This window comes from Strigops habroptila, chromosome 16, assembly GCF_004027225.2.
Source record: "Strigops habroptila isolate Jane chromosome 16, bStrHab1.2.pri, whole genome shotgun sequence".
Classification (NCBI taxonomy): Eukaryota; Metazoa; Chordata; class Aves; order Psittaciformes; family Psittacidae; genus Strigops; species Strigops habroptila.
Window position 1 is genome coordinate 6758120 of NC_044292.2, and position 21768 is coordinate 6779887.

At 52.9% G+C, this 21768-nt stretch overlaps 1 protein-coding gene across 7 annotated transcripts in view; it reads right to left on the minus strand.

Annotated features, from left to right (window-relative positions):
* The window catches only part of CAMTA1 (calmodulin binding transcription activator 1), a 240515-nt gene that overhangs the window by 218675 nt on the left and 72 nt on the right, over nt 1-21768 (minus strand). For 4 of the 7 annotated variants that reach the window (XM_030508028.1, XM_030508031.1, XM_030508025.1 and 1 more), the window contains exon 2: nt 18763-18856. In XM_030508028.1, the coding sequence (XP_030363888.1) occupies nt 18763-18829 (67 nt within the window). In that variant the 5' untranslated portion in view covers nt 18830-18856. Of the gene's footprint in view, nt 1-9217; nt 9365-18762; nt 18857-21499; nt 21580-21768 lie in introns of those variants that run through there. The other 3 variants (XM_030508030.2, XM_030508029.2, XM_030508026.1) reach the window with 2 other exon arrangements.

A 21768-nucleotide genomic window follows, 5' to 3' on the forward strand; every position in this document is an offset into this window, starting at 1 on the left:
ATATGGCTTTCTGTTGAAATAGCACCTTTATTTCAGAAACATAAGTACAGTTTCGTTCCTTGTGGTTGCCAAGTTGGAGCAGAGCCTTCTCAGATCTGTACACAAGGAGCCTGTGCTCACCTCTGCCTATTTTAGCTTATTCTTTCCCTCCGTGACAAATTCTACCGGCAATAGGGACACAATGTCAGGGAAGCAGCGCCCACAGCAGCACGACCCGCCAGGGAAGTCATAAATGAACCTCACACTCGACAGGATTTGCAAGTAAATAAGCACAGAGCCCAGCACCTGCTGTAATTTTGTCTAGCTGCAGCAGGAATGCAACTCAAGGGCTGTTGGTTCACTTGACACTAAAATGCACTGTGCCAGATGACAAACAGGTTACTTCTCTTTCCATGGACAGCCCAAAGTGAACGGAGATCCTCAACGTGACAGTGAGGCAGAGGGATGGAAACCTCCCAACCTCCTCATACCCTGGGGCTCAAAAGCAGAAATACTGAAGAATACAAAACTACTCCTTTTTTTTTTGTTGCTAAAGATGTAGAAGGCGCATCAATTCCTCTTAAAACCCAAAAAAAGGTGACCCAAAAAGCCCTGAAGTCCAAGAAGAGCCCCAGAAGCATTAACCTGATTGTGTCTCTCCATCATCCCTCCACCACCACTTGAGGAATCAGAGCATCCACACACGGTGCACGTTTACAGAGCAAATCAGTCCCTGCAGAACAGGGAACTGGAGCAGCAGGGCAAGACACCAGAGATCTGCTCCTTCTCCTTCCCAAACCCACCATCTCTGCCTCCTGGCACCGTCCTCCCACCTCGCATGAGACCCACATGAGAAGTACACTTGTTCACTGGCATTCTACCCTCCAGGATTGATGTACAGGCATCTCCCATTTGGAAGCGTACAGCAAGGGGATATTAACTTTTTCTTTTTCCACATCTCATCATTTCATGTCATTAAACAGATGCCGGCGTCACGACAAACCTCCTCTGCAATTCCCCACGACACAGGCACTGCTGTGACCCGCAGCCCCGTCCCACACCACCGAGGCAAGCGGGGAGCGGCGCAGCGGCAGCCAAACAGCCTCGTATTTCTAAAGCCTGATTATACTCTTGGATGTGTCAAGTTCAACAATATACATGCTGTTAAATCAACTACTCGTGCAAACACAGCAGATGAGTTTACAAGAAAAGCAGCGATGTGTATGATAAACGTGAGCTGCTCTGTAATTTATGAGTCCGGGGCGCTCCCTGAGTTATTGGGAACTTTCCTGTGCAGCTGCATTAGACTCAATCAACAAGCTCCGTTCGTCTGCCCGCACCAGTGCTGATCTTCACTGACCTGATCAAGAAACTGGGAAGAAGGGTCTCTCCATTAATTGTGTGTACATCACCCCAGCATTTCCAGCTTGGCACTGACTACCTCAGACAGGGCTTTTTGGTCATATCTTTTTTCCCCAGTCAATGTTCTGGATGCGTGACCATCACCTTTGTACTTAATCCCAGACCGGTTTGGGTTAGAAGGGATCTTAAAGCTCCTCCAGTTCCAACCCCCTGCCACGGGCAGGGACACCTTCCACTAGAGCAGGTTGCTCCAAGCCCCTGTGTCCAACCTGGCCTTGAACACTGCCAGGGATGGGGCAGCCACAGCTTCTCTGGGCACCCTGTGCCAGCGCCTCAGCACCCTCACAGGGAAGAGCTTCTGCCTCAGAGCTCATCTCAATCTCCCCTCTGGCAGGTTAAAGCCATTCCCCTTGGCCTGTCCCTGCAGGCCCTTGTCCAAAGCCCCTCTCCAGGTTTCCTGGAGCCCCTTTAGGCACTGGAGCTGCTCTAAGGTCTCCCCTTCAGGAGCCTTCTCTTCCAGGCTGCCCCAGCCCAGCTCTCTCAGCCTGGCTCCAGAGCAGAGCTGCTCCAGCCCTCGCAGCAGCTCCGGGGCCTCCTCTGGACTCGCTCCAACAGCTCCACGTCCCTCTTGTGCTGTTGCTCCCAGACCTCCCACCACCCTGGCCGCTCAGAGCTTCACTAACACCTACTTTGCAATGCTTGGGGTTATCCACAGAGACCCCAACTTGCTTGGGGCAAAGAATAGTGCTGGACAAAGCCCCACCATGCCAGCAGCGCCCAACCATTCCCCCCTCTACGTTCAGACCCGCCACCCGATTTAGCTGGTACCTCCTTCATGTTCCCTGTGTTAATTTTATTCCATTTTCATTTCTCATTCAAAATATTGCATTGCACTACATTCAATTCATTAAGGCAGCAAAGTATTTTACAGCACACATTATTGCTTTTATCAGCCAAACTACATCCCCAGTTACATCTCATCAGCTTATTTTCCATGGGCACATTTTAATTGACATTAATTCTATTACTTCCCTTACCTCCGTATCAGTCAAGTCCTCTATCACTCATTCCATTATTGTGCAAGGCTGGCAGGCCTCTAATTATTCAGCTCGTTTTATTAACTTTCTTCCACTGTCATCAATTATCAGTATTATTAATCCAGAAAGTGCCTATGGATCATAGATCTCTTAAAAATGTTTTGGTGCAAGTTGTCAGAACTTGCTGACTCCAAACCTCCCAACTCCTGTTGTCGGCATCTCGGACCCGTGTGTTATTAGAGCCATGGAAGGTCATTTTCATCGCCGTGTAACGTGACTACATCTCACATTCCCTTCCCTTCCCTGCGTTCAGCAATGACGTTTCTTCATTCCAAAAAATCCCCAACGTGGAAAACAACTACTGCCTGGGATCTGATGGGCTTTTCCTTACAGCATCCTCCAGCCTCGTGGTCAGAACGACACGCAGTCACCATGGTATGGGAAGTGAATCCTAAATTCGGTGACCTCTAAAACAGGTTTGACCTTGGAAAAGGACAAAGTTGGCCAACGAGCTATGAGGAATAAGAACAAGAAAGCGCCTGGTCCCAAGTGATGCACACGCGTTTGCTTTAAATCACGCTTCTCCACCCGCTGGAACCATTCCTGATCCACTCCCAGATGGAGGGAGGTCTATGGAGGTGAAGAGGAAGGCAGGCACAGAGGAGGAGGAGGATTGCTCTCCCGGCTGCACTAAGGGTGCCCCAAGGCCTCCATCACCCCGAGACCTCCGCTGGGCCACTCAGCTCCCTTTGTAAAGCGCTCACCATCAGCACATCCCCAAGCACCGGATCTGCCATCCCCACCACGGCCTACCTGGAGCTCACCTTCCTCCAGATGCAGAGCCATCGCTCTGCTGCTCATGTTCCTCACTAGCAACACCACAACCCTTCCAACTAAACCACGGACATCTTTAGGGAGATGGAGAAAAAAGAAGTGGCTTGAATCACATCTGTCATTCCTGGTCACCCTGATGTACCCATTCACCTGCCACAGCGTCTCCTGATGAAGCCAGAGGAGATGGACAGTGCTCAGCACCCACGTCCAGCTTAGAGCAGACAGCACGCTCTGGGGCAATACTTTACATTTATTTAGAACTAAAACTTCCTCTGTAGTTAAGAAGCTGCAACTCCACAATTCTTACTTACGTTAGCGTGCAAAGGCCAGATTTGCACCTGAGCTTTCTTCCCTGTCTCAGTTTTGCCACGGGTGACCCATCCAGCACCAGCACAAAGTGCTTGTGAAGCAGAGGAGGATCAGCAAAGCTGCACTGACAGGGGGTGGGTGTTTCAAACACGCTTCCCAAGGCACACACAGCCAGCTCTGGAAACTCCAACACGAAAGCTACATGCTAAAATACTGCAGCCTGCCATATATCTGGTCAGAATTCAGCAGGAAACCCCCAAATTTAAGCTCCATTGGCAACCCTCAAGATTACTTACTAGCAAACCAGACACTCGTGTAAAATTAAGAAAGTGCAACTATTATGAAGTTCATGGAAAGTTCCATATTAATTATACCACATAAACCCTTCGTAATTTTATGGGTCTCTTCATGCTCCCTGCACTTTATCCTCCCAAGGGATGCAGCACGGGCCATAAAGCTTTAAAGCGCACAACAGCAAATCACACAGTGAGTCTGAGCTCGACCCCCCTCTCCAAACAATCCCCCCCTTTCTTCTTCAATTGGTTCTTAAATCTTCCGTGATCCAGGAGGTGAACGTGGATCTGTGGACCATTTAACTACCTCGCTTTATCAATATAACATATAATTGGAGAATTGGTTGAATGGGTGTTGATCGGCTGCTGATTTGCGCACAGTTCTACACTGGGAATAAAGAGTAAGCCTATAAAATCACAAACACAAGTTTTATAAGCCCATTATTATGAAGTAATGACCTAGGGCTGGCCATCTTCTCCCCTACCTCACAACAGAGGTAAAGGGTGTTTAAACGTTACAAACAGGCTCTTTTGTACAAAACACTCACTGTCGCCAGCAATTCATTTGGTTTAGACCTGCCATCAACTCCTTCACCCCTTGGTCTTCACTGGAATTCCATCATCACATTCAACCACAGTGAAGCTAAAGAGAGATGGATGTTGGGAGCGAGGGAGGCCCAGCAAAAATCAGCCACGACAACCACGATGAAGCTGAGGAGGGGTGGCTATTGCTAGTTGTGCCCAGCAAAAATTAACCACTCCTTACACTGTTTTCCGTACTGCAAATGTTCTCAACGCTACAACACGTTCTCCAGAAGTCCCAATTAGCTGGGGCTGGTGAAATTTACTCTGAGCCTACACACAGGCAGCCACCAGCCACAGATAATATCACTTATTCTTGGTTTTTTTACACTATGGATAGTTTGAGTTTGGAAACCCACCGGAGACCTGGCAGGAAAGAGCCCAAACCCCTTGAACCGAAGATGCCACAGGAGCCCGGGAAGGATGCTGGATGCTGGGATCTCCGTTCCTGGTGACAACAGGAGTTTGCTCCTCCTCACTCAATGCCATAACTCAGCATGAAGCTGCACCTTCAGCACTGCCCCGGGCAGAGGACACATGCTGCACCCCAAAACCTGGGGCTAAGACAGACACCAGCACCCACCTTCCCAAACCCAGAGGGTTTCAAACAGGGCAGTCATCGGGCAGGGCTGGTGGGGCAAAGGAGGGTGAAAACAGGACACAAAAGAGGGATAAAAACCTAAAAGCCAGACCTCAGCAAGGTGTGGAAGAGGAAGGCAGGAAACCCCGCAGCTGCAGGAAGCTGCTGTAAGTGCTGGATTTAATTAAGCAGCACGGAACTCCACGATGTGCTGTACCCCCCTCATCTCGCTCCCTGGAAAGGTTTGGGTTTGTCGTGGGCTTTTTATCCCTGCAGAAACATTTGGTTTACTGAAGCAGAGACAGAAGGGACACTGGAAAAGGAAGGTCACATTCCAGCTGCCTCTTTCTGAAGGCTGCCTGGACAGAGAGAGGAGAGCTGCTTCCCCTTCCTCCGACAACACACACCTTTGGAAGCGGGTCTCAAAGATTTCCTGTTTAAGAGCCATTTAAAACCATCATAAACGTAAAATTAGCACCAACTCCTGAAAGATTAAATTTTAAAAGCATTTGTTTTAACCTGTACATAATCCTTTCGCTGTTTCCTGATACAGGAAATGAAGTCTGAGTTACAACAGCTGTAGGAACCCTCCTACGGAGGCAGCTTTAAAACCCCACAGAAAGAACCTGAAAACCCTTTGAGCCAAAGCGTTTGGGGACATCATTAATGAGAAGAGATGTGGAATCGGATGTAAAAATGGAGTTTTAAACAAGCCCTATATCTTACATCAGGAATCTTGCATGTAACACCAACAGTACTCAAACACATTGACCTCACACACACGTAATTCCTGCTGTTTGGAAGAAGGGACTGAAGCCTGCTCTCTGACACTGGCCAGCCCTCCGAGAGGAGCCAGACCCGTCGCTGGTGGGGGTTCACCTCCATCCCTGACAACCCAAATGCCGGAATCGAGCAGATGCTGTGGCCAGGAGCGGCCGGAGCGAGCTCCAGCCCGGCCTCCTCCCGCCAGCCCAGCATGGGACGGCAGCAGAACCCATCCGTCACGCTCGCAACGAGCCCAGGTTTGTCCAAGTACCAAACCGTTATGCAACGCTTCCGCAGAGGGAAGTAAATATTTGCTGTTTAACAACCAAATGGGGACTGGTTTGTTTTCAAGCGGCACGTTGCCCGAACAGGCTCCCGGCATTCAATAACAGTTGAAGCTGTAACCGCTGCCTCGGCCAGTCTCCACAACAAACCCCGAGCAGCGGCCAAAACCCCTCTGCTCACATGGAGAAACTCCACCTCCTGCGGAGCCGGCCTGAATTAGCAGGTACCCGACTACAACCGCGTGCAACCGAGCCTGGCGTGGTGTGAACATGAGGGTACCTCTGGTGCCGGCCCATGAGAACACCAAGAAGTAAAACCACACAATCCCAGCCTGGTTTGGCTTGAAGCGACCTTAAAGCTGATCCAGCTCCAAGCCCCTGCCACGGGCAGGGACACCTTCCACTAGAGCAGGTTGCTCCAAGCCCCTGTGTCCAACCTGGCCTTGAACACTGCCAGGGATGGGGCAGCCACAGCTTCTCTGGGCACCCTGAAGTACAAAGGTTTTCTTTGCACGCAGTTTCCATTTTGAACCTTTAAAACACTTTATGTTTGTAATGGAAAGGAGACCCTCACCCAACCGAGTCCAGAGTGCTAGAGCTGCCGAGCTGCCACCTCCAAGGGCCACCCTCACGCTTCACTTTAGGGGCACACAGAAGCCCCAAACCCTTTGCCAAGGACAGCCACAGCCTCTTGGCCATCGCGCCCAATGGGACCGAAGAGGAAACTCACCCCATTCCCAAGATGTGGAGGCCTCTCCTGCAGCCAGGGCACTGATGAGACCCTCACCCATCCCGGCCGCAGCTCGACAGGGAGCCCCCAGCACCGGGCAGGCCAGCAGAGCTGTTCATGAGGCTCATTCCCACCGCAGCCCCACGGGTGGATGGGGCAGATGCTCCCCAAGAACAGCCGTGCTGCTCCGCACCATGTACCCGCTGCTGCCAGTTACACTTGGCTTGTAAATATGGAAGTAACCAAGACCTAAAGCAGGCTGTGCCCTCTCCTCCAGCACCCGTGCCACTGCTGAAACTCCTGCCCTGAATCACGCTGTAGAATGATTCCCAATTCAGGCTCTGACAGGAGGAGTTTAAGTTCAAGGAATGAATGGTTTGTATCTCACCTCCTTGGGAGCACACCACAGAACTGGGTCAGCACAGGAGCTGCTCCAGGCGCTTACTATGAGCAGCCCACAGGCCTGAACACCAGCAGCTCGCACCCCAGTGCGGGTGTAAGGCAGCGGGACAGCCACTGCCCTGCCCGGAGCAACCAGCGGCCCACCACAACCAGTGCGGGCCCACCAAAGCCAGTTACCAACACAGAACATGACAAATATTGCACCAAGCAATGAGCATAAAGGGTAAATCACCTTTGGAGTCAAGGAGCACTGACCTGCACGGCTCCGAACAGCTCTACCTAGGAAAAATGTCACCATGTGTGGGCACAGGGAGCCCAAAGAGAGAACTGAGCCCGAGTGTCCTTCGGTGGCAGCACTTTTGTCAGTGAAAGAACCAGAACGCCACAGTTTGAGCTGTGAAGTCCAGACAGACACCGATTCCCTCCTCCCTCCCTGTGCCAAGCAGCGGCCTCGCACCACCCTGGTGCACTCCATCATTTACTTCAGTGCAAATGAGATGAGAATGAAGCCGGTGTTTTCCAGAGCACAGGAAAGATGGAACTAATGAATTTGGAAGCATCAAAGAGATTCAGGAAAGATGAAGCTGACAACGCTCATCATCGCTATCACTACTTGGAATGTCCATTTCTGTAGCGCTCGGCCTCTGTCGTGCTGGACAAGGCGCAACCCCGTGGCTGGAGCCTCTGCAGCGGCTCGAACCAAAATCCTCATGTTCCCAAAGCACCGGGAGCAAACCCACGGTGGAGGAGACGGGATGAGCACACCCTGGTGTCCCGGGAAGGGGCTTCCCGGTAAAGAGGAGCTACATTTGCTGCGGAATCCGTGCGAGCCGGGTTCAGTGCAGCTCCCCGGGGCGCCCAACGGTACCGGATACATTCATAAGGCATTACTGAGTTACCGACCTCTGTTATGCAGCCGGTTGGCTACGGGATGCAAACCGTGACCTTCCTCCCTCCTCCTGCTCCATAAGATGGAGGCCCCGACACCGGGCACCGGTTGTGGACCGAGCGGCCCCGGCCCCCCCCGTTCACACCGACGCCGGGGCGATGCCTGTCAGCCGGGGCAGCCGCAGCAGCGGGGCCCGGAGCGCGTCCCGCAGCCGGCCCGGGGCAGACTCCGGTCAAACCCCGCCTCGAGCATCGCGAACGGCGGCGGGAGCCGCCCGCGCCCGTCCCGGGATGCCGCCGGGGGGGCCGCGCGGGCGGAGCAGCGCTTCCCCCTTGCGGACACGCCGCGCCCCGGCTCCCACCGCGCCGGTAACTTTCGCCCGGAGTTGAACACCCGGGACCACCCCCCCCGCTTCCCGTTCCCTTTACCCCCCAACCGGGGCCGCACCACACCAGGCACCCCCCTCCCCGCCGCCGCCGCCGCTCACCTCGGGGCCGCCGCTCTCCGGGCGGCGCCGCTCCGCCCGCCCCGGCAGCGCCCACCCCCGGCCCGCCCCGTGCCCGGCGGCGCGGAGGCCCCGGTGCGGGGCCGCGGACGAGGCCGCCCCGCTCGTGACGGGCGCGCGCCCGCGAGGCACGTGCGCCGCCGCCGCCGCGGGGGGAGGGGAGCGAAGAGAACGGGGCGGGGGGGGCGGAAAGAAGCAGCCGGCGGGGGCGGCGCGAGCAGGCCCGGCCCGGCGCGGCGTGACCCCGGGCGGCGGCGGGCCCAGCCCGTCAGCGGCGAGCGGCGGCCCCGAGCCCCGCGCCGCGCCCTGCGCCGCCCCGCGCCGCCGCAGCCTCCATGTTGGCGGCGGGCGGGCACGTGCCGGCGGGCGGCGGGAGGCGTGCCCGACACCCGGCCCGGCCGCCGCGGCCCCGGCGCCACGCGGCCTGCCCGCCGCACATGGCCCGCTCCGCGTTCCACCCCCCCACACCCCCTCCCCTCCACACACACACACCCAACCTCCTCCTCCTCAACCGGCGCCGCCACCGCCGCTAAACTTCGCGCGGCGCGGCCCGGCCTCCGCCGCCACCGCCCCGCGGCGGGGGCAGGGGCAGGGGAGAGGCCCGGCGGGGCAGGCCGGGCGCGTCCCGGCGGCGCGGAGCGGGACCCGGCCCGGCCGCGCTCTCACCTTCCGGCTTGTTTTCGGCAGCCATTTCCCCTCCGCGCGCCACATCCTCCTCCGCCTCCTCGCGACCGGGACCCAGGCGCGCGCCGCCTCCTCCCGCTGCCGCCGCCGCCGCCGGGCCGGCCACCCCGCGCGCACGGCGCACACCCCGCGCCGCCCATTGGGGGAGCCGCAGCACTGACACCCGCGGCGGCCAATAGCGGCGGGCGGGAGGCGGGTACTCGGAGGGGATGGGCGCGATTGACAGCACGTCCGGCCAACCGGAGAGCGGCAGCGCTTCAGCGACACGCTCCGCAGCCACTCAGCGGCGGCGCCGGGCAGACGGGGAGGGGCGGGGCGGAGCGCTGGACTGACGGCCCCGCCGGCCACTCAGGGAGCGGCGCCCCGCGACTGACGGCCGCCGGCGCCAACCGCGCGGCGGAGGAAGCGGGACTCGCCGAGTGACGCACGGCGCCGCCGGCGCCGGCAGCCAACGAGCGAGCGCCGCCCGCCGGAGTGACCGCGCGCGGGGCCAATCAGGAGGGAGAGCCGCGCGGCTCCGCCCCTCCCCGCCCTGTCCATTGGCTGCGGGCGGCCCCCTCCGCGCCCTGTGACCCTAAACAAAGCCACTGATTGGCGCGCCCGACGGCCCCGCCGCCAATCCCCGCGCGGGCTCCGCCGCCAATCCCCGCGCGGGCTCCGCCCCCCGAGCGGCGGGGCAGCCCCGCGGCGGGGCCGGGCCGAGCCCCCGCGGGGTCCCGCCGTGTGCCGGCGCTGCCCCGCAGCCTGGCGCGGGGCTGAACACGCCGCCCGGGGCTCGGTACGGGCTGCTGACCGCAACGAGAACGGGGGTGTAAAGCCCGAGGAGGCCGCCCGGGTGACGGGCGGTCCCGCTGTGCCGAGGGGACGCGCTCGGGTGGTGCGGGGCGACGCGAGGGGCTTCTACTAAGAGTCGCCCAAGGAGGAAGCGAAGCGCTCCTGCCCCGCTCCCCCGGAGGTCCCAGCACATCCCTCGGCACACGGAGCTCGCTGTAACTGGAGCACATCTAATGCCCGCGCCACGCAAATGAGGATCCAAGCGGGTTGTCTCCTTTGATATGTGTGACTAAAGGATGTTTTCCCTTCCCAGCCTCATGGGAGCAGAACTTGTTAAAGAAGAGCCGTTCGCGAAGGACTAAGCCACTTCAGAGGCAAGACGAAAGAGGCGCAGGGCGATGGGGCTCTTCTCAGGCAGAAGAAAGGCAAATTCCTTTTCCCTGTTTTCAGCGGCTGCTAATCTCATGGAGCGTGAAAGGCACATTGGAGGAGGCTCCAGAACGACAGGCTCCCGGCGGTCACACAGCTAATCCCGTCTGCGCTGTCCTATAAACACAGGCGTTAGTGCAGCTACGGGATCGGGAGACAACTGCTTCCTTCAGCTCTTCAAGCTGGAAGCTCTTCCAGTTGCAAGGAGCCATCGTTTTCTTGATGAGTTCTAGGGAATTTCCCTCTGCTTGGATAGCCTTCCAAGGTGATCCGTATGCTGAGCAGACATGAAGCAACAGCACAGTTTGCATTATGGCAAGTAGGGAATACCAGGTGAAGACGGGAATCCCTCTGCAGTGAAGAGATGGAAGTTGATGTCCCGAAGCAAGCATCAGACAGCAACTGCTGCCACCAATGTCCTTCCCTCCTTTCCAGGCAGACGAGCGCAGCCCTCGCTGCACTATTCACTTACATGCTCTGAGAAGAGCCAACTGGAGGCCTCTCCACATGGGCCAGACCATAAGATCACCCAGAAACCTGATTAAACTTAGATTGGCTGCATGTGTGCACAGGGCTGTCCATCGCTGTCCTCCCTGCGCAGTTCTCACTTGCTTCCATGGCTCATGAGAGCAACGAGGGCCACGTGCTCTGGCTGATGAGGTTCTGGGGCTGTGAGATGCTCCCTCAGCCCCTAAAGCTTGGGGAAGGAGGATGGGGCAGCAGCAGCTCCACTTCCAGACCGAACACAGCCTCCCTTGGCTCTGCAGCAGTGTGCGACCTGCCCTGTCAAGTCTTCGGGAGCACTGTCTGGCTTTCTAGATCCTTCTGATCCATAAAGATAAGAATGTGCGGGATGAGGATGAAGGCAGCGTTTTTAAGGGGCTGCTGAAGTAGCGCATGAACTCTGCTCCGTGCAGCTAATGAACTGCTTCTCTTCCTCAATATAAACTTTCCTACTAGGAGTGAAAAAAACCCCAATAAACTGAACCTTATACACCTGAAACCATAATGTTCATGGTAGCATATAGGTGACTCTGGCAATGGGATCTGTGGAATATTACGGATGCTATTGGAACATGGATTTCTCATCGAGGGTGCCAGCAAAGCCCCAGATATTTTCATGTAATTCCTTGTGCAATAAAATGGTAAGAAAGAAGCCATCTGAATTGAAGTGCTGCTGGTATCTTTCAAGTTTCCCAGCTCCTCACTGCTTAAAAATCAAAGGTCTGATCACAATTGAGGCACAGAGATTCTGTGCGTGTGGGGTTCAGGGTGAACTGGGTCGCTCTTACCTTTCCAGGGGCACACACACAGAGCTGCCACCAGCTGATAAGAGGCAAGGAAGGAGACGTGCCAGAGTTTCTGCAATGTGAGCCATGAAGAGTGATAACAGCACGCTGATAAAGGTGCTGCTCTTCCACGACCGGGGCTTGGGTGGAGTTGTTAAGAGGTGAAATAAAGAAGTTCTTGAAAAACCAATCTCTCCGTTGTCGTTCCCCAGGAGCTGTGGCTCTGGTTTGGTGAACGTGCCCATTTGGCACGTTTAGTTATATGCAGGAGTAAAACTGTGAGGAATATATTCGAATGCCCTGTTATGGATATTCAGCAAATTACACATCCACCGTTGCTATGGCAAGCAGCAAAAAGCAAAACAGTTCAGGCAGTTTTAATAGCTGTAATGACAACGCTGGAACCCCGTTCCTTTGAATTGGTTGCACAGTCACTCCATGATTTAGAAGCAAGGAATGCCAAGTGTTTTCACAAAAATACTCTGAAAACTGTGAATACAGAGGCTTAAAGAATCCCTCACAATGATAGAAATGAAATGGGTTTGTCCTTTTCTCTCACCACTTACGGAATCAAGAGCTGTTTCTCCTAGGAATGAGCCCAAGCCTGAACCAAGTCAATGTGCACATAACCCCAGCGTTACTGCACAACATCTCACTGCCCTTCTGAAGGGCAATTGCCAATCCCCAGGTTCACCAGAACCACGTAAACATCCCAAAACACACATTTCTTCCAAAAGGTTCTCCAGATATGTGTACTCAGTGGAATATTACAGATGCTATTGGAATATCGGCTTTTCATCAAGCGTGCCACCCAAGTCTCAATGTAGAGCTCTGCCAGCCACATAACTTGCCCAAAATGACGTGTGGAAGTTGAAGACTGAAGAACTAAAGGTACTGGGTTACTCTCAGAGTGGATGAAGCTCCGTACTACCCTAGTGGGAGGCTGAACTCATTCATCTTCCATATCCTGGGCTTCAGATCCGTTCTTCTCACCGCTCCTGCTGCGGTTCCGAGCCCATTTATTGCCCTCCGAAATAGAAACACTACATTCAAATCATCTCTGGCAAAACCCTCTGTTGGCTGCAGGGAATTCACGCCAGACTAAGCCGAAGCGTAACTCCAGAGCTGACGCCATTTTAATGGCCCCTGGAGGAAAGATGTTTTTGCTGTGCAAAGCCTCATAAAGTTTGTGTAGGTATTTAAGCCAGTAGCCTCGACAGAAACACTCTATTTACCTGTTTAACCAGGAACAAGGGCAAGCCATGCTTTGTTCCTCTGCACTGGCACCGACTCCAAAGGGAAGCAGATACCTGCCTTGGGGGGATGCTCTGCTGGAGCCCCATTTACTCCGGTACCACATCCAGCAGCTTCAGAGCCGACTTAGGGAGTGCCAAGCTCCAGCACGCTGCTGCAGCTCTGTGTCCTCACTCCTTTATTTCCCTATGAGAACAAGCCAGGTTCTGTCTTCACTTTGGTTCATGCTCTAAGCGCCCTGGTGGCACTAAGAAAATAGCAATTATTTTGCTCTAATGTACACTCATAAGCCAGTTAGAGAAGAAAAAAACTGAAATATGAGGTAAATTAAAGCTTCCAAGTAAGAGGATTTACCAGTAAGTCACCACAGAATTCAGATAATTTATTTTTATCATTCTGCAGCAACTTTTTCCAATTCATTTGGATTAGCTATTAGAAATTCTGTCTCAAAAATTAAAGAAAATGTCTATTGACCATTATATCAAATTCCAATTTTAGCCAGGGAAAAAAATAAAAAGAATAATTAGGCTGTGATTTACTCTGGTAGTCAACTTACATTAACAATTTCCCCCCCCCCCCTTTATGTAATTCTGGCAGCATCGAATAATATATACAGTGCTCATAAATGCTGGGCTCGATTTAGTAAAGACAATTTCCTACAGTATATTCAGGACATTTCTCTTTGCTTTCTGGTATAAGACGACAATCCAGTTATTTAGTTTCAGGAGGTAACGTGATTGTCACCCATGGCAGCCCCAGTTAGGACTTCAGTGCAGTGTTCAGGACAGTACACGGAAGGGTTATTTTTTATCTACCCTTTTCAAGCTGTGATCATGCTGTAACGAGCTGTATCGCCTGGCTCCTGCTCTCTGGGAATGCTTTCCCCCCACGTCCTGACCCCTCTGCCAGGAAACGCTGCTCCACAAGAGGGACAGCACCAGCTCATTGAATGCCATCATTGAAACCCACACAGCGCCCAAGAGCACTCCAGGAAAGGCCATTGTCTGGGATTCTAATTTCCCCCTCAGCACGTACGAGCCAGAGCAATCTCCAGGTTAGTTTGACATCAGATCTCCAGTGAGAGCTGAAGCAAATAGTAACAGAAAAGTACATCGAAGTCTCAGATCCCTAAAGGTGTGTTCCTCAATTTCTGTTCCTACTTTTAAACAAGTATCTTTTCCGGGGTACTTAACTCCTCTGAAATTGGACTGCTGTCTATATTAACTGAATAAATACGGATCTAGGAGCCTGATTTTAGTCACCAAGGCATGAAAATGTCACCCTCAGGCACTGGAAACAGAAGAATGAGTAATGGAAGACAATGATGGAAGAACAAAAGGAGAACTGAAGGAAGAGAAATGGATGCTGTTAGCAGTGGCAGGACGTGTTCAAAGCCATGTAGATTCGGGAACTGGAAGCCAGAGGCAAACTGAAGTGAGTCAGTCTGCTCCAGAGGAAGTGCTGACACAGCCCAACGCCCTGTCCTGGAGTTCCCAAACCAAGTCCTGGTTCACGTGCTCCTGTGATCTATCCTGTGTCCAGCAAACGAAGCGCTGCTGACAAACCAGAGTGCTCTTTGCTTCCAGTCAAAGCGCATCACCGTGCAAAGCGCCGTCTCCAGGCTGCAAAGGGCTCCCTCACAACCCGGCTTTGCCATGCTACACATTCACAACGAGAAGGAACTGACTTTTTCATCACTATTTACCAATAGATAAACCCAATGGAAGTGTAATCCCAGGATCAATAGCTAGACTCATGCTTTGCCTGCAGGGGCACCGTGGCAGCGCAGCTACTCCAGTTCTCTCCTGGGTGCCAGCCCAGCGCCGTATTACACGAAACCTTTCCTCCCTGTCATCAAGGATACACAGCGGTTCTTACAAACAGAAATGATTATTTTAATATCTTCTCAGTAGTTTTAGCTACAGAGCCCAGTTTTCTTTGTAGATTTGCTTAAACCTTGTCCAGCCATGAAAACTATTCTTTCCCATATGACCCAGGAGAGTTGCACAAACAGCACATTCAGCAAACACGCAGGAACAGCCAAGTCTGTACTGAGATGGTTTCATTTGTGAGTTCCTGACTTTCCCCTCAACTTCCTCCCCTTAAGGCCTGGAGCAGTAATACTTCCTTTTCCCTCAAGTGGAGTAAATCAGTTCCTACACTCTCAGCAGCAGAGTGAAAATTAAGATGTAAAGGAGTAAAGACCGTGGAAGAACCCTATTCTTCAACAACAATACGATTTGCTGCTCATCTGCAGCTGCTAAGACAGGCACAGGAATTATTTACAGCACCCAGAGTGTGAAATGTGAAGTATTTCAGCCTGGGACAGCACAAAGGTGAAAGCAGGCAGGTGATCCTGCAGGACAGGGGCAAGGACAGACCATCCCGACACCGATTACCCTTTGCACTGCACTATGAATTGAAGCAGGTCCTTACCAAGTGTCACTGGTGGTGTTAAGTGATAGCAAATCACTTTGTTTTAAATACAGATAGTGTCTGTATTTAAAGGGCTATTTAAAGTCTGTATAAAGGGCTATTTCTGCCAAAAAGCCCTCACTCTGCAACACTGAGCAACACTACAGCACCACCCAGGATGAGATACGTACTACCAGCTCACCTATAGTAACCACAAAACGCAGCTTAAAATAACTCCCACTGACTCCTTAGAGTGGGAGACACATTCAGAATTAGCAAGTGCTCCTAAAGAAAAGAACTATGCATAAAATTACTTCTTTTTAGCTGGGAAGAGAACTATTAATACTGGAATTAGCTTTTTTACTTGCCATGATGTCTTCTAGCTTCCATCTCTGATCAAACAGTAAAACTCGTGACCTAGTGTTGCACAATGTCAACTTTTATAACACCTCTTCCTGCTTAGAAGAAAAATTGAGTACATTTCTAATAATATTAAAACTAGGAGTTAATACTGCTGTGGGATTACCCATTGGTCAACACCAACTAGGAGTAAACAGGTCTTGGATGCAGAAATTAGCCTGGGATCACTGGAACAGAGCAGCCACCTGGATGACAAGCCTGAGGAGCATATCTCAGAGGTGGATCTGCAGGGTCTGGAGTAAACACGCTTCTGGTGCATCCTGCATGAAGCCCTTACAGTTAAGGTGGAAGTCTGGGGGATGAAATTATGTCCCCAACCTCAAGCACCCATCACAGTCCAAACAGTTATGGTCTGCATGAATGACAAGAAGGTTTAAGTGCCACAGTGGCATCAGCTCCATACAACAGCCAGTGTTACATGACACAGTCGTGGTTCCAACCACATCTCCTGCAGCTGCCATCTCTCTGACACCAAGGTCGAGAGCTGCAAATACAATGACTGCGAAATTTTGTCTGACAAACCACTTACAGCAAAGGAGTGATACTGAATTTTAAGATCAAAGTATACAAGTGAGTGATTCACCTTCCTCTCCTGTACGCTTGCAAGACGCAGACTAAACACAAACATAAGATTAGGTGCTTTGAAAAGCTCCACTTGCATTGAGAATTTGCATCAAGTGCTACAACCCTGGATGACAGGATGTGACACTCAGCTAAGCACCCTCTTCTGCTAGCTCAAGAGCTCTGTCTACCAGACCATGGCACCTGAATCACTCCTGGGGCACCAACTCCCACTGCTGCCACCGCTCACTCACTCTGGCAAGCTGGAGCCTCAGCAAGCAAAAGAGAACATGCATTTCCCAGAGCTCCCCAGCCACTGAAACCTGAATGCTGACAGGACCGAGACAAAACAAACCCCACAAGCCAGCCTAGTAGGCAACTGTCTATCCTCAGGGTCATATAAAGTACCACGTGCTGGAGGGAGGAAGAGCGAGCGAGGAGCTGGCAGCGCCCGCAGAAGTGATTGTGCCGATGCCAAATCTGGTCCTATCTGCGCGGTCCAGGCCCCGCTGAGCCGGCAGCACGTGCCGCGGTGCCGGCGCTGGCAACGGTGACGCTCAGCACAGCTCGTGGCCACCAGCCACCTTAAAGCAACAGCACCACACCACAACCCCTGGGCTAAGCTTCCGTGGCACCAACACGGACACAGGGCTCTGGCACACAGCTCCCTGCTGCCAAGCCGCCCAGCGCTGCCATTGCCACCAGTGAGAGGGAGGAACTGGGAATGCTGCGAGCTCTGGGGAGCCGGCACGACCACGAGGACACGCAGCTCCCTGCCAACGCTGACTGTACTCCAGTTTTAGCAGCCTTACAGCTTTCCAGATTGATGGGGAAGGATTTCAAAACTCAAAGAGCATAACAGATTTACATCCGAGTTTACAGAAATAGCTCAATAACACACCAGCAGCCTGAACACACACATATGCAGAAAAAAGAAGGAACAAAACTACCAGATCCCCAAAATACGGATTGACAGCAGCAGAAATTTGCTCAGTACTATTTTAAGTATGCCTGAATCCTCAGCTCTGCTGCTATTAAAGTAAAAATGGTATCAATGCATTGTGTTGTATTCTAACTACATGAGAGCTTATAACAGTTATGACCACCTCAAAAAGCAATCAGTATTTCATGTTATTTATACAGTAATTCAAACATAGGCACATTTCCCAAAGGACATAGGAGAAATCACAACTGTTTCACCAAGAGAGTTGAACCTGGTGTTGTTCCTCCCCTGTGACATGTGGCCTAAACATACCAAGGATTTGGGGGCGTCCTGTAGCATGCAGAGCAGCTCCTTATGGCCACAATGGGAAAGGATTTCACCTCCAGCAGAATAGAACTGATATTTGTATCTGTCAACAAGTCACACCTTACCCACCCCTCACCCCTAGCCCATCCGTCACACCTTACCCACCCTTCACACCTCTTCCTGCTCCTCCTACTGCCAAGATCTTCCCCTTGCCACAGAAACACTCTCTATCCCTACACCTGCTGCCAGGAAAAGCCAAGGGACGGGGGCAATTACTGCAACCGGGAACATTTGACTTTCGGGGGATTAAAGTCAGTCTTCCACCCACAAGCATGAAGATATCCCAAGGAGAGCTATGCTGCTATTGAAGATTTTCCTGCTGCTTGTCAGTGGCTTCAGCCACTTCTGCTGCCACTGGATGAGTAGCAAAGTGAGTGAGTAGCAAAGTGAGTGAGTAGCAAAGTGAGTGAGTAGCAAAGTGAGTGAGTAGCAAAGTGAGTGAGTAGCAAAGGCCTTCCTACCGCACGGCTCTCTGCAGGTGTGATTAAATCTGCCTCTTACTTCCCCAAGTGGACGATCATGCCTCAGTTACAGAGATAATTTCTCAGAATGAAAGAGCCAATAAGCAGCGATTCCTCTGGGCATCTCAACAGCATTAACACAAAACGCAGTAAAAGGTATCAGAGTAGCAGAAAGCAATTCAGCCCTCGTGGAGGCAACCTGACCACTGCGCACTCCAAACGCTGCCGCCGCGCGGGCTTCAGGCACAACATGGTACAACCAAAAGTGGCCCTGAACCATCACCACGGGACAATGGCCCTGGCTGCACCCAGCAGGTGGAGTGCATCTCTCCCTGCTCCCTGTGCTCTCATCACCACACACGGGAGCAGAGCCTGGCACAACTGCATGCAGGGACACACTGGAACATACGAGTCCCACAGGGGTTCTGGGGACAGAGCCGAGCACAGAGTGAGTGGGTCGGGAGTGAGGGGCACCACTGGGACTTCATGCAAAACATAGGAGAGGGGAGTTGAGGAAACTCAGCTCAGGTTTGAGGGGGTGCCCGTTGCCTCCCGAGGGGAGGTACCCCAGGAAGTCCCACAGGAAGGCTCCAAAACGCACTCAATTCCTTTTACCTTTTTGCTCTACCCAGCATTTCTTCAAGAGCACTGTCATCTCTGGCTTTGGCATCCTACTCATCATCTATGAATTCATGTTGCCGTTTCCTCCCTGAAAGGAAAAAGTCCCATAGTCAGTCATTTGCTGCACAGAGGAAAGGACAAATTTGACAGAGTATTTCTGCCACTGTTCAAGTTCAAAGACCATTGCTCCTTGAGCAGCACTGCGAGCTGGGTGCTCTGCTACGGTGTCATTCATCAGAAACCAATCGGCCTGTGTTGACTGCAGAAACGTACCCCAAATTTACCTATAACCAGCTGAAAAGCTCAGGCCTGCCTGGAGAGAAAGAGCAGGGCAGCGACTCCCCCAGAGTGAAAACATTCCCAGCAACAACAAGAGACACTTGTGCCAAGGCAACATCTTTATTTGATTTTAAAACACTCTGGAAGTGTCGATCCATATGGGAAAGAAGGAATACAACACCGAGAGCACGCCTGATGTTAGGGAATCCTTCCTTCCATATATCACACAAAGCAAATTAAAAATAAAACTAAACACAAGTGTACAAAGCAGAGACCAAAAAAAATCAATTTTCTCAGAGATAACATGAGGGACTCCCACAGGGGCTGGCAAATTCTGGAAGAGAGAAAGAGATTATATTTTATGGGAAGAGATTCAATAACCATTCTTCTCCCATAAAGCTACTGATGGAGGATTGTCACTGCTCCATAGACACACTGTGCACATTTCAGGACAACAGTAACAGAAAATCGATAGCATCTTTTATATGTGAAAAGACATTATCTCCATGGACTCCCAGGACTAACAAATGGGACCAAGACGACCTCTGCTAAAATTCAGCAGTCGGCATCAATCTGGCTGTGAAGGGGCAGGGAATGTGCCACCCTGCTCCGAGCTTCACCCTCCCCTGTAACCAAAGGGTCCCCCAGGTGGCACTGACCCCCCCAGCACACTCTCCTCTGGTCATTAGGAGGCAGGAGCTTCCTCAGGAGCTAATGCGACAGCTTGGACAAGCTCGGCTCAATTTATGGCACTCTCCAGTTTTTCCCTCCATTGAGCTGAGATGGAACTAAAGTTAATATTAGCAAAAAACCACTTTGTGCCGGGGTGATTTTCCAGCCGTGACTACATGATTCCAGCCCCTAAGGAAATCTGCTGAATGAGGCCACTCACACCACACAAGGGAAAACCATTCCCTATCCTGCTCGGAGGAAGGATTCGGGAGATGGAAGGGCTCTCTGGTACCTCTGGCTCTAAAGCACCAAAGTGAATCGACTCTGGGACACCTCTGCCCCTTGCCAGCACCCCGGAGAAACACAATACGGATGTTTTCTGCAGCTCTAAACAACTTTTAGCTCCCAACTCAGTTTTCCAGACAGGAACAGTGATGGCTCCTACCCCCTTCTCACCCCACAGCGCTGCTCACTTCCCTAAGCTTGGAATCACTGGAACTCCACATGCACCCTTCCAACGCATCCAGATGCTTTCCAATGAACCCAGGATCTGCTTCCCTCACCACAAGACCCCAGCACAGCACCACAGCACTTTGTTGGGCCGTGTGAGGAACCTGCGAGTAGCAACGTGGGCAAGAGGAATGCTCACCCTGAACCAAACCTGGCAAGTCAGGAAAGCACAAACAAGTACTTTTCTTTTTTCCTTTCTTTCCCCCCCCCCAAATTGCTCTTTGCCATGGATGTTACATCTCCTCTGGTGTAACTCAGGGGGTTGTAAAGCTCTCTCTACATGCTTAGAAAGCACAGTTCATATTTAGCTCCCCAAAGTGGTGTTTCTCTCCTCCTGTATCTCCCTGCCAAGATCTGTGGACCGTTCCCAAAAGTCTCCCCTGGATCCCTGGTGGCGCACAGGGAACAGTGGCCAGAGCTGGCAGCGAGTGCTGCAGCAGGGGATGGATCCAGTAACACTGCCCCAACCCCCCCAGGGCCACTCAGCTCCTGAATCCCATCAGGATCCTGTCAGACAGACCCATTTCTAGGTGTTTTCCCAGCTCCTGTGTTCCCAGCCCTGCACCTCACTGCGAGCACAGAGGAACTTCTATAACACGATCAATACTTCCATGTTAACTACCCTCGGATCGGAAAACAACTAATTAAATATTAAACCATTCCTGTTTTCAAACAAAAGTTACATGAAGATCAAATCCAAAACACATCAGCTGAGCACCGGGATGGGAAAATACCATTGCAGCTTCACTCTATAGCGTACTGATGTTAAGGAGCGGTCCTGCTCTTTGAGGACAGCAGTACTCCAACATCGCTCTACAATCCCCTACACAAATATCAGATCTAGACACTGGGGAACATCCACTTCCAGCTTTATTTTAAAGCCTGGAAAAGCTTTATTTTAAGTTCTTATGGTAGGATTAAAGGCAACAAACACCCAGCGACCTGCCAGCGCGCTTTATAAGGAGACCGGGAACCCCTTCTGCTAACAACCGCCTGCTCCCCACACTTTGGGGCATTGCCCTCTTTCGCTGCTGGGGGGACTCGCCGAGTGCCCCCTCGTGGTGAGCCCACCGCCAGCACCGTGCTCTCGGAGCACAAACCCCGCGGCCACGTTCTCTGTGGTGAGAAGCCAAAGCAGCTCCGTTTCCCCTGATGCCAGCCGGGCTCTGCCCGCGCCGCGCTCCCTCCGCAGGGCTGCGCTAACCCCTGCAACCCCGATCTGACCGGACAACGCTGCACCGCACCGCCTGCAGCGCTGCCCTGCACTCACCCTGTGCGAGCCGGGAGCTGCCCATGGGCCCGAGGGGGTCAGGAATCACCCCGCCTTGTGCCGCGCAGCGACCGGCCCTCAGCAACGCGGGGAGGCGCCGCTCACCGGGCAGGCCGCCCGCCCCCCCCCCCACCAACCCGGGACAGCGGCGCTGAGGGGCGGGAGAGACACCCGAGAGCGCGGGGAACAGCCCCGCTCCGGGCGTGGGGGGGGCAGTCCGGACCCGCCGGTCCCGCAGCCGGTCGCAGCCGGGCCCGCCGAGCACTCAC